The sequence below is a fragment of the Melospiza georgiana genome, chromosome 26 (genome assembly GCF_028018845.1).
Source record: "Melospiza georgiana isolate bMelGeo1 chromosome 26, bMelGeo1.pri, whole genome shotgun sequence".
In the NCBI taxonomy this organism is placed as follows: Eukaryota; Metazoa; Chordata; class Aves; order Passeriformes; family Passerellidae; genus Melospiza; species Melospiza georgiana.
The window spans coordinates 2,081,099-2,093,272 of record NC_080455.1 but is presented as its reverse complement, the minus strand read 5'-3'; the positions used below and the strand labels follow the sequence as shown (position 1 = coordinate 2,093,272).

General features: G+C 58.3%; 4 protein-coding genes across 4 annotated transcripts; 1 reads left to right on the top strand and 3 right to left on the bottom strand.

The window, feature by feature from the left end:
* Positions 1-779: 779 nt before the first annotated feature.
* LOC131093712 (potassium voltage-gated channel subfamily V member 2-like) lies at positions 780-3,656 on the bottom strand. Its single transcript, XM_058040992.1, has 2 exons — positions 2,406-3,656; positions 780-1,046 (listed from the first exon to the last, which is right to left on the bottom strand). Exons 1-2 carry the CDS (start codon positions 3,654-3,656, stop codon positions 780-782), a joined length of 1,518 nt encoding a protein of 505 aa, XP_057896975.1.
* Positions 3,657-5,461: 1,805 nt separating this feature from the next.
* On the bottom strand, positions 5,462-9,957 carry CD320 (CD320 molecule). Its single transcript, XM_058041120.1, has 6 exons — positions 9,714-9,957; positions 9,314-9,565; positions 8,931-9,140; positions 7,981-8,052; positions 7,486-7,634; positions 5,462-7,139 (listed from the first exon to the last, which is right to left on the bottom strand). The coding sequence occupies exons 1-5, from the start codon at positions 9,955-9,957 to the stop codon at positions 7,489-7,491; spliced, it is 924 nt and encodes a 307-aa protein (XP_057897103.1). The 3' UTR covers positions 5,462-7,139; positions 7,486-7,488.
* Positions 9,958-10,066: 109 nt separating this feature from the next.
* NDUFA7 (NADH:ubiquinone oxidoreductase subunit A7) lies at positions 10,067-11,574 on the bottom strand. The gene is made up of 4 exons (XM_058041002.1): positions 11,482-11,574; positions 11,308-11,357; positions 11,077-11,226; positions 10,067-10,311 (listed from the first exon to the last, which is right to left on the bottom strand). The coding sequence occupies exons 1-4, from the start codon at positions 11,530-11,532 to the stop codon at positions 10,215-10,217; spliced, it is 348 nt and encodes a 115-aa protein (XP_057896985.1). The 5' UTR covers positions 11,533-11,574; the 3' UTR covers positions 10,067-10,214.
* Positions 11,575-11,611: 37 nt separating this feature from the next.
* Positions 11,612-12,145, top strand: RPS28 (ribosomal protein S28). Its single transcript, XM_058041003.1, has 3 exons — positions 11,612-11,703; positions 11,780-11,827; positions 11,902-12,145. The coding sequence occupies exons 1-3, from the start codon at positions 11,665-11,667 to the stop codon at positions 12,022-12,024; spliced, it is 210 nt and encodes a 69-aa protein (XP_057896986.1). The 5' UTR covers positions 11,612-11,664; the 3' UTR covers positions 12,025-12,145.
* Positions 12,146-12,174: the final 29 nt, after the last annotated feature.

Below are 12,174 nucleotides of genomic sequence, written 5' to 3'. Positions count from 1 at the left end.
CATCCCAGCTCCAATTTCAATGCACCCAGACCCAGGTACCTCATTCCAAAACTAATGCATGGACAGAACCCTGTCCTTGCACTGAGGGACTTGTGAGCCCTGGGGAGATGTCCCCTCCTCACCCCGAATGATGAGCAGTTTACTGAATCACACACAGTGGCTGGACAAGAATCCATGACAATAAAGGTTTGGGCCTGGTTTATTAAATCCTGTTCCTGGGGGTGCTCTGGCTATGAGCTCTGTGTGCCTATAGTGCCTGTGGGTCCCATCACAGCAGCACCCCAAGTCAGGACCCAAACTCCAGGGCAGTGGGAAGAAGAGCAGATTTGGCTGGAAGGATGTATGGCTGCAAGCCTTTCCTCTGGGCCTTCACTGAAATCTCCACACTGGACAGGCCTGGGCTGCTTGGCTGGGAGGGGCCCTGGGCAGGGGGAGCCTGTGTGTGTCCCACTCAGCAGGGAATGGAGCAGCACCTGCACATGAGTCACACCGGGCTACCTGCCTCACACAGGTGACACTTCAGTCCCATCCTCACTCCCCGTGATGTCAGGGTGCCCTTGCCTCAGCCCAGGGCAGACGAACAGCCGTGGCTGACTGCTCTGCAGGACAGCATTGTCCAGCAGCAGCAGTGAGAGAGGTCCCAGCTGGGAGCAGCCCCTGTGCAGCAGCAGAGCCCCAGCACTGTTGTGACCCTGCCCACAGCTCGGGGCCTCCCTGGGGGACAGGAGCTGCAGGGAGGATGGCCAGGACAGGGGATGTCTGGGGTGGGGAGCCTGTGCTCAGCGGTAATAGCGGGGGTCAGCTCTCCAGCACTCTGAGAACTTGCGCAGGACTCGCTGCTTCAGTTGGATCCTCCTGGAAAGCTGAAGTGACTGGCTCATCTCATGGGCCTTCAGCTTGGCATAGTAGTCAGAAAATTTGTTGTAGAGGATGGAGATGGGCATTCCATTGAGGATGATGCCAAAGGAGATGCAGACGAATGCCACCATCCTGCCGAGAATTGTGTCAGGCACAGTGTCTCCATAGCCCACAGTGGAGAGGCTGACCTGTGCAGGGACAGAAAAGGATAAAACCCCATGGAAACAAGCCCAGCAGACCCCAACAGCTGGTGCTGGAACTCACTCCCTCCTGCCCCTCTGTGGAGCCACCTGTCCCCTGTGACCAGTGCCAGACCCTGATCCTGATGCAGCAGCTGAGCTGTCCCCTCTCCAGAACCTGCACGGCCAGGGCTGCACTGACCAGGCTGTGCAGGCTGACCAGCAGAGATGAAGGAAAGGGCTGGCTGAACCCAAGAAACACAGATCAGAGGCCACACCCTGCTCCCTCACTGCTATTGTGTGTGTCTCTTCAAAGGCAGCTGGACACCCCTGAACTGAGCCTTCCCCAGCAGTCAGCATCTGCAGGAGCTTCCTTCCCCCTCAGAGCCGTGGCTCCAGAGCTTCCTGGCTGTGAGCTGCCTGGCCCCAGACAAACCAAGCTTCCTGGAGCCTCCCTGCAGGAGAAACAGAAGCATTGCCTGGGAATAAACCATGTTTAGTAAATGGGGACAGGGCTAGGGTGAGATCTGACGCCAGAGAGTTTTGGGCTTGGCAGGGAGCTGTGCTCCCAGGGAAAGGGATGTTGAAATGCTTGAACCTGGTGATGTTGCTCTTCCTCAAGGAGGGATGAATTTGAACCAGACAGCCTTCAGTGGCCAAAGGGGATTATAAGAGCAGAAGTGATCTGTGGGATCATTTAATCTGTAAATCAAAACGTCCTCATAACCTGTGGCTCTCAGGTGCTTTAGCTGCTCCCCATCTTGGAGGTAATGCCAGGTTTATTACAGTGCTCAGCTCTGCAGAGCTGCCAGCTCCTGGCACAAGCAGGGCAGTGAATGGGCAGCTGTGTCCAGTGTGTGTCCACTCTCATGACACGGGCTGAGGCACAGTGTGACTGTGGGTGCTACCTGCAGCCATAGTCACACTGTGGCCATGGGTTCCCCATCTCAGACCCACAAGCTCTTGTGCCCCTTGAGCTCAGGGGGGCTGCAATGCTGCCCAGGCCTTAGGCTGTCCAGGGTGGCTGTCCCCATACCCACAGGCTGCATCCACTCAACACTTGGGTCCCATGACAGATAAAGCTGAGTCACATCCTGCTTGTTCAACTCAGCTCTGGAGGTTCCCAAGGCACCACCTCTGTCCCACCATCCCACCCCAGCACCAGCTTTTGAGCCTCTGGGCTCAGTCCAAACCTCATGACTCCTTTTCTCAGAGCACCAGGGCACTCCCACCATTACTGAGCAGGTGGGCAGGCTGGGCCCTTCCTGCCTCGTGCCCAGCAGCAGCGGTGAATCCCCCAAGCACTGGGGCAGCCCCTGCCTGCAGAGCCACCCCCAGCCCCTCTCCCAGAAGCTGCTCCCACCTTACCGCTGCCCACCACCACGCGCAGGGGATGCTGGTGAAGTCAGTGCCGGGGACATCATGTTCCACCGAGTGGATGAGAGCAGAGAAGGTGAAGACCCCCATGGCAATGAAGAGGAGGAGGCAGCAGACCTGCTGGTAGCACTGGCGCATGGTGAAGCTGAAGGCCCGGAGGCCAGTGGAGTGCCGTGCCAGCTTGAGGATGCGGAAGATCCTCATGAGCTTGATGAGCTTGAGGACTTTGCCCAGCTTGCTCACATTCTCCACCTTGTGCAGCTCCTCATGGTATTGCATTTCTCCATCATCCAGATTTTCAAAGAGGAGCTGGATGTAGAAGGGCAGGATGGCCACCAGGTCTATAGCATTAAATGCTGCCCGCAGAAAGTTCTTGAAGCTGGAGGAGGATATGAGCCTCATGAGATATTCAGAGGTGAAGAAGATGGCACAGATCATCTCCATCTGCTCCATCCACATTTTCCCTGTCTTGTTTTTCATCTCCTCCACTGTGCTCAGTGTCATGCCCACAATGGAGATAAGCACAAAGAAGCTTGACATGACAGCGATGATCTTGGCTGGGACAGAAGAGTACGGGTTCTCAATGAGGTTCCAGACCATCTTCCGAAACCGACCCAGAAACTTGCCATCAAACTGCGTCCCTGACTCCAGGGGCTCCAGTTCTGCCTCCAGTTCCTTCTCTATTTTCAGGTACTCACTGAGTTCATCTCGCTTTTCCTCTAACAGGATCCGGCAGCAGCGTTGGGAGTATTTCAAATGGATTCCCCAGTACTCGATTTCCTCCACAAAGTTACTGGGGCACATCTCATCCATCACCCACAGGACCCCACTGCGGTAGAAGTGGAAGATGTAGTGGAAAATTGAAGGATCTCTATCAAAGAAGTACTCGTTCTTCTGCACCAAGTAATCATCACAGAGCTGCAGCTTCTTCACGGGGTCTGTATAGAGTGCCAGCTTCCCAAGCCGGGTGATGGGGTATTGGGCAAGTACCTTGTAAGCTATCTGGAACAATTTGCCACCCACATTAATGTTGAGCAGATACTTGTTCCTTTGGATGGGAGTCTGGCTCTTCTCCTGGCTACCATCTGCCACGTTCTGCATGGAGTTCCATTGCCTTACCAGGCTATCCTGTGCAAATGGGATGTAGGATTCCTCTTCCTCCGGGCTCCGGCAGCGGCCCCGGTGATCCCCGATCTTGAGGCTGGCCGCGAGACTCGCGCGCCGGGCGCGCTGCTGCCTCATGGTGCCCGGCCTCCCGCAGCGGCGACTCCTGCTCCTGGCCACAGGACAGCAGCTCTGCCTTCATGGGAACGCTCCCATGGCCACACGCTGACTGGGACGGTGCTGCAGGCTTGGGGCAGCGAGAGGGGCACAGCTGTGTCCCAGTGCCACGTGGCACCTGCCGGGGTCCCAAAGCCGATTGCTGATCTGATTGGGGTTTGCATCGGAGCACTCGGAGGCGGCCAAGTGCCCGCTCCTTAAGACACTAATGAGATTGAGGCACTAGTCCTTTATGTAAGGAACTATTTCTAGCTCTGCACTTCTCTTTTCCCTTATTCTGTTCTTATTAGCTGTTTTCATTTGCTGGATGCTGTGTCCTGGAAGGACATCCATGACAGCAAACTAGAAACAGCACAAACTTGCCTCAATTTACCCCCTGTTGATGGGACAGGAAGGTGCAGACATGCAGGATTTGTACTGGCTTTGTATCCCCACACCAGATGCTGCTCTTGGCACCAGCCCTTCGCTAAAGGCTAATGCAGTTGCCCCGGCTGTCAGCTGTCACAGCCAGGGAAGGGAGATGGTCATGACCTCTCAGCTCATCCCTCAAGTTCCACAGTGCAGATTTAGAGGGGATGAGGTGAAGGCACCACCTCCACCTCCACAGTGTCCAAGAAGATTCCCTGAGGGACAAGCTGCTGCTGTGTCCCTGCCCTGTGCCATCACATCAGCCTTCAGCTCCACGACTCACCCAGGCAGGGACAGGAACAGGGAACAGGACACTGGAAATGCAAGTAGGCAGTAAAAGTTCCTCTGAAGTATTGGAATTGAAAAGGAGGAAATAATCCTTTGGATTTGCAAGTAAAAGGGGAACCAAAATTCAACAGGCTGATCTTTGAGGTCTTATCCTGAAACATGACCCTACTTCAACATGTAAAACATCACACTGATCTCCGTGAACTGGTCTAATTAAATACAGAGACATGGAGCACAAAGATGCTCCTGGCCTGAAAAGCAGCTTGGGCTCCACTACAATTGAAGTCTCTGAGCCTGGGGATTAGAACAACAAAAACAATTCCAGCACCGGACAGAGGAAGGGAAATTGCTGTCAGAAACACAGCCCCGAGTTTTGGCACAAATCCATAAAATGTTTTTCTTTCAACCCTGAAGCACTCAGCTCAGTGAGCAGAAAGCAAGACCTGCAATGTCTCGTGAGTTTGCCCCAGGGCCTCAGTCCCCATGGCAGGGAGGAACACTCTGCCTTGTACCACAGAACAGCCGGGCTGGGCTCGGCCCTGCAGCTCAGAGCACGATCTGCGACCGGCTGGTGACAGCTGACTGTGGCCACATGGCCCTGCCAGCACCAGCGCTTCAACTGGCCCCAGCTCAGCCCAGTCCTGCCAGGACTCCTGGAGCCCCTCCTGCCCTGCAGTGCTCCCCACTTCGTGTTCAGCTCTGGCAAAGAAGGGACAAGTTCAGGCATTTTTTTCACCTTGTTTTTGGCTGAGCTCCCTGCTTGTCCACGGTTCAGCAGTAGCAGCAGAGGTGCTACTGTGGCATCTGTTCTTTCTGTCCCCACCCTCTCTGTTTGCTTTGTTCCTGTATTTCATCTTCTCTGCTACAGCTGGTGTGTGTTGGAGTCACATCTGTCCCAGGCAGGCACAGCAGCACTGGCCTCCTCACTGCACCCCATGCCAGCCCACCCACCCCAAGTCCTCTTTCCCAGGATGTGACAATCCAAAGGTCATACAGCCCCCGGCCTCCCAAATACAGAATCCATGCAAATGCCCATATCCAGGAAAAATAAAAAACTCCAGAAATTGTTCATTTTACATTCTTTATTCTCCTGTGTCAGTCACCACAGCTATCTCTGTCCCTGGAAACAGGTTGTGTGTGCCCTTGCAAATAACTCCTTGGTACTAAAAATAGCAGCCCTGGAATAACTCAGGACTCCACACCACATATAGAAGTTACTCCCCTGGGGTATGGCAGCACTCACACTATCCAGGAGCGGAAGACTCCTACTCCAAGGCTGGGGACTGGTGTCTGCTTGGCAAGCCAAGCTCCCACCTTCAAGGCACAGAGGTCAGCAGTCAAGGCAGCAGCTTGGCACACTCCGTGATCACTTGTGCAAGGTACACGTGGCCAATGCTGAACCAGAGGCACTGGGCACTAATCTGCCCCTGCACAGTCAGTTCTGACAGATACACAGCACCAGTCCTTGGGTCAGACACTGTGTGAGTGGCACGTGGAGCCCTGGCCAAAGACATGGCTTACTTCCAGGGACACCTCCACTAGACCAAGACGCTCAGAGCCCTGTCCAGCTTGGTCCCAGGGATGAGGCAGTCGCAGCTGCTCTGGGCAACCTGAGCCAGGGCCTCATCATAAAATCCTCCTTTGTGTCCTACCTAGGCCCATCCTCTGTCAGTTTGTACCTGCTGCCCCTTGTCCTTACAGGCCTTGGTGAAAAGCCTCTCCCTGTTTCTTACAATCTCCCCTTCAGACATGGACAAGACACAACAAAGCTCCCTGGAGCCATCTCTTCTCCAGGGTTTGCCCTAACAAAAGTGCAAACTTATCAAACTTCATGAGATTCCTGTGGGCCTGAAGGTCCCTCCAGATGACATCCCCCTCCCCAGCTGCACTCCTCAGCCTGGTCTCATCCTCAGACTGGCTGAGGGTCCACCTGATCTCACTCTACGCGCTGATGAAAACCCGGAATGGCGCTGGTCCCAGTACGGACCCTGAGGGACACCACTCATGTCAGAACAGTTTTAAGGAGATGCCATTAAGAATGTTAAGAGAAGCCCCATGCAGCATTCAGCACTGGGGTGGGCAGAGTGGGTCTGCCAAGCATGGAGATGCTGTGGAAGAAGGGAGTGTGAAAGGAGCTGCCAGCCCAGGGCCAAGGAGCTCCTTGCCCCACATGGGCTCAGGTGAGAGCACAGCAAAGCCAGAGCAACTGTCACCCCCACAGTGGCACTGTCAGTAAAGCCTCTCGTGCAGGGGGCTGAGCAGCATCAAACAGTAGTGCAAACATGGAGTATTTGTCTGACCTGTGCAGCCAGTGAGTGCTTTTGGAAATAGGTGAGAAAGTTCCTGTTCCCTAACAAAATCCAGGGGGAAGAATGGGACGGATGACAAAAGGCTCTTGGCTGGAAGTGGAAGGAGACAGTTGAAGAGCACGTGGCATTTCAAGGAGAAAAACATCTTTGAGTCCAAGGCCACAGTGGTGGGCATCTGCAGTAACAACTGTCATGCAGAACAGTGAAGGCATTTCTGACACCTTTGGGGGGGCTGATGGACAGTGCCAGGGAAGGTCCTGTGCTATTTCTGGAGCCAAGGCAGTCCTACAATCTAAGAACCATTCATAAAGGGAGCATCCTCTTGGTATTCCAGTGTAACAAGCCAGATTTGAGAGCTGATGTCCAATTCAGTCAGGCTCTGTGGTGAGCAGGGGACAGACCAGGCTAGTCTCACCTTATCACCTTGGGAGAAGGATCCCTGTTACAAAGCCAGAAAAACACCTGGTTATTGACAGTCCTTTGGGAAGAAACCTAGTTTGAATTCAATTTATGCAAAGTGGAGGAAAAAGTCCCACACTAGAAGATCAGTATCTCAGCAGGACTGCTCCATGTCCTTGGCAGCAGGGCGGAAAGGGGAGAGTTCTGCTGCTGCAGGGCAGACCAAAACCCCACGCCCCTGGTTGGCAGGAATCAGGGAAGCTGGGAAAACCTAACCCCCAAAACCTACCCCCCTTCCAAGGGGAAAGCTCTCGAAGCCAGAAACACAAGGCAAGAACAAATTTCTCCCTCAGGCACTTGGAGCACATGGGATGCAAAACACTTACCCTTCAGGGCAAGGAGCCTTTCTGGCCCTTGCCAGGCATCAGCTGCTCCCTGGAGGCTTTTTCTAGACTGGAGGTGTCAGATCTGCGTTTTGCTTTGGACAGAGCCCACGCAGCAACAGAACTTGCCACTACCAGGATAATCAGGAGCCCTAGAGAGGAGAGGGCACAAGCAGAAACCCACTCACTGCTCTGCTCTTGCGACAGGGCACTGCTGCTCAACACCATGAGCCTGCAAGCAGAGATGAGCAGTGTCCCCCAGGGCAAGGGACAGACAGAGAGGAGGTAAGCTAGTGCCAGATTGCAGGGAATGGCCTTTCCAAGGACACAACACACCCAAGGCACAGCAATAGTTAAGCTGTGGTGTCAGGCCTCCCTTAGTCCTCCCAGTGCAGCAAAAGCAGCTCCCGATAGAGGTCTGGAATTGATCCCTACTCAATTTATAGGCCAAGGTAGGTAGGTCCAAGACCATGTGCAGCACTCTTGAGTCTCACATACCTGCAACAATCAAGATCCATGTGTAACCTTGATTGCTCCATGGCACAGAGGCCTCAGGCGTAGCTGAAGGCTCTGTGAGGAAAGAGAAACAAGTCCATGAGGCTTCCAACTCACCTTATGGGCAGCACTCAAAGCAGTCTGCAATCTACACCTGGCTGAGTTCCCAGCTCACCTCAAGTGCACCAAAAGGCCTTTTTCAACTTGAGCAAAACCTTATCTACTGCTACTGGAGGAAAAGTTCTACTGGAAATGCATAGCAGGGAAAGGTGGGAAATTTCCCACCTGGAGCTGGAACTGCAGCGTCCCAGCCTGTTCTCATGGCACTGAAAACCCACAGGTACAACCAAAATGCAGCTCTTCACCTCACCTGCCAACTGAACATGTGCAGACACCAAACCCAAACCCAGTCTCTTGCACCTGCAGTAATCCCCCTCCTCTCCACATCCTCAGAAACCCCTGGGTGAGGGAAGCCAGAAGTGCCTTCCCAAGCACCCCAGACAGCCAATGGGTCTGACAGAGGATGCTCCAGGGCTCTGGTACCGACAGTACTGGGGTGCAGACACAGCCGGACATAAGCCCAGACACTGTGTCTGCAGCTCCTGGCCAGCCCTGATGGCCCAGACTTCCTCCTCATCCTCTTGCCTGCAGCCTGCCCATTCCCCAGAGGTCAGAGGAGCTCGGGAGGTGGAGAGATTCCAGTGTCTTCTCGAAGGAGCTGCTGGGAATCGCATGTTCTGGAAGAAGGAAGGATGTACTTCAAAGGCCCTTCCCGAGGCAGCCCTGAGGGGCGTCACTGCCGTTCCAAAGGAAGCTGAAGGTTCGCGTCCCCCACAGCGCTTCCTCCACTCACAGTGACCCGCGGGGACCGCAGCTGCCCGCATCGGCCAGAGACGGCGCGGAGCAAAGGTTTCGGTCCGGCTCGCCGCCCCCCGCCCCCCGGGGCCCCGTACCTGCGCTGCCGGTGGGCGGCACCGCCGAGCTCCTCGGCAGGGTCACCGCGGGGCCGCCGGGACTCGGCTCCGCCGCGGTCGCGGTCCCGCAGCTCCACTCGTCCTCGCCGCCGTCACAGTCGGGGTGGCCGTCGCAGCGCCAGCCCAGGGGGAAGCAGGGGTCACCGGGCGTGCACTGGAACTCGTCCGGGGGGCAGCGGGGCGGGGCGGCTGCGGGAACGGGAGCGTGAGGGGAGCGGGGGGGGCCCGGCGGGGAGAGCCCCCCGCGCCCCGCAACCAGGGGAGCCCGCGCGCGGGGCGCACGAGGGCTCCGACCAATGAGAGTGAAGGGCGTGCGCGGGGAGCCAATGGGCACCGCCCGCCCGGCCGCTCCCCCAGCTCACCCGTGCCGGCAGGGAGAGGCAGCACCGGCCGCGCCAGCAGCAGCAGCAGCACCGGGAGCCCCGGCGGCAGCAGTCGCGGCCCAGCCATGCCGCGGGCCCGCACCGGAGGGACTCGCTGGGGTCGCCGCGCCGCTACAAACGCAATGTGCAGGAAAAGCGCGTGCGCTCCACCCCGACTTCCACCAATGGCGTGCTCGCGGGGGCGGGGCGCGGGCGCGCGCCCTTGAGGAAGCCCCGCCCACCTCGGGTGCCCTTCGGAGCGGGGTCACGTGACGGGGGCGGGGCCCGCCCATGTCGAGCGGCGCTGCCGCAGCACCGGGAACGGCACCGGGAACGGCACCGGGAACGGCACCGGGAACGGCACCGGGAACGGCACCGGGAACGGCACCGGGAACGGCACCGGGAACGGGCCCCGGCCAGCCCAGCCCCTTCCCAGCTCCCCGGAAGTCCCTCAGCACCGCGGCCGGCAGAGCCCCGCTGTCCCGGGGAGGGCCGCTCAGCGCTCCGAGCAGGGAGCGGTCACGGCAGGACAGCGGCGCTGGCGGTGGGGGCCACTGCCCCACGGCGCTGAACTTTTCTCGCAGAACCTGGGCCCGGAAGGAGCCCTGTGAGCGGGGCTGTGCTTTATCACCTCTGCTCTTCATTGACTGACTACAGCTTACAAACGCCCCTGTCCTGTGTCACTATTCCAACCAACAAATACACTGGTATTAAACAGCAGTAACTTGAATAAATCAAATAAAACACACAGAATGGGGGCTAATAATCACAGCTTTATATACATTTCTTAATCAGACATCAGCACCCTCCAGCAGCCTGGAGCCACATCCAGCACAGCCCCCCCATCAGAGCTGCTCTGGAACCACCCGTGCCCATCATGCAGCCTCAGCTCGCTCCCTGCTCACAAGTAGGGCTCGTCCCTGGAAATCTCCCACTTCCTCAGTGGTGGTCCTGGTGTCACTGGTTTCTTCCCTGTTGTTGTCTCTGCTTCACCTGAACTGTGGTAGCGAAAGGAGGAGAGAGAAGAGGCTTTAGCAACACTCTTCTGATGAAATCACACTTGAATTTCATCAGAAGTTCAAGCCGCAAAGTAGTGCTGGAGGTCTTTGTTAATCAGAGTCCCAGAATGGTTTGGATCCCAGCCCCTGCCCTGGGCAGGGACACCTTCCACCATCCCCTCTGGCTTCTAGTTCCATCCAACCTTGAACATTTCCAGGGATGGGGCAGCCACAGCTGCTCTGAGCACCCTGTGCCAGGGCCTGCCCACCCTGCCAGGGAACAATTCCTGCCCAAGATCCCACCCAGCCCTGCCCTCTGGCAGTGGGAGCCATTCCCTGTGTCCTGTCCCTGCAGGCCTTGTCCCCAGTCCCTCTGCAGCTCTCCTGGAGCCCCTTCAGGCCCCAAAAGGGGCTCTGAGCTCTCCCTGGACCCTTCACCAAGTGAGCACTCCCAGATCTGCCAGGCTGGCTCCAGAGCAGAGGGGCTCCAGCCCTCAGAGGGTCTTTGTGGCTTCCTTTGGACTCGTTGTAATGGGTCCCTTCTTGGAGGCCCCAGAGCTGGACAGAAATGATGCAGGTGGGGTATTGCCAAAGCAGAGTGAACTTCCTCCCGCCTCACTTATTTGCAAGGAAATATGAACTCAAACAATCAGTTCCACAGTCCTCTGCCAATCTGGGTAACTTTCCACTGCCGCTGGGCGCGTTCTGTGTTCCTGGTACAGATCAGGACCAAGGCTGACCCCGCTCCGCCCGTATCAGACCCACCTGCGGGCCTGTGCCCCCGCGGGCAGCGTTTTCAGCGCCGTCGCCACCACCACGGGCGGCAGCGACTCCCGGCGCCCGTCGCGGCTGCAGTAATAGTTATCGGCGAGCTTGTGGCTGGGGCCCACCGGGAGCCGCGGCGGCGGCTGGCTCCTAGGCAGAGAACGAGCCGAGCGTCAGCGGCGGGCCCGGGGTGGGGGCGGCCCAGCGCCCCGCCCGGCCCGGCCCCGGCACCTCTTAGAGATCTCCTCGTAGCGCAGCTGCAGCTTCGCCTGGAGATCCCGCTGCAAGGCAAGGCCAGAGCAGCTCAGGCGGAGCTGCCGCCCTGCGCCGGAGGCTCCGCGGAGCCGGGGGCGCAGCGCGGCGTCCCGCGGGGCAGAGGCGCCCCGAGCCCGGGGCCGTTCTTACCCCCGCCAGGAAGTTGCGGAGCCGCTGGATCAGACGAGTCGCCGTCGCCATCTTGGCCGCGGTGAAGGGCAGGGCCGCGGGGGGCGCCGGGAGCGCGCGCGCGGAACGCTGGGTCTCGCGAGACTCGAGGCTATATAAGGGGACGCGGGGGTGGGACTTCCCTTTCCGCGCCCCGGAGCCGCCATGGACACGAGCCGCGTGCAGCCCATCAAGCTGGCCAGGGTGGGTACGGGACCGGGGGCCGCGCCATCCGCGCCGGGCCGCGACACCGCGCTCACTCTCCGCTCTGTCCCCGCAGGTCACCAAGGTGCTGGGCCGGACCGGCTCTCAGGGGCAGTGCACTCAGGTGAGCGGGCGGGGCCGGGCGGGCGCGGCGCCGCGGGCCGGGCCTGGCCAGGCTGACGCGGGCCCGCCCCGCAGGTGCGTGTGGAGTTCATGGACGACACGAGCCGCTCCATCATCCGCAACGTGAAGGGGCCGGTGCGCGAGGGAGACGTTCTCACCCTGCTGGAGTCGGAGCGCGAGGCCCGGCGGCTGCGCTGAGCTGGAGCCGCCCCCGCTGCCCACCGCCCGTCGGGGATGGAGCCTGGCGCCGCTCGTCCCGCCGTGGGGCGTGGGGAGCAGCGGGGCGGCCGGGTCACTGCAATAAAGGGTTTTTCCAGTAGCCCCTTGCCCGGGTTTCACTCATCAAGC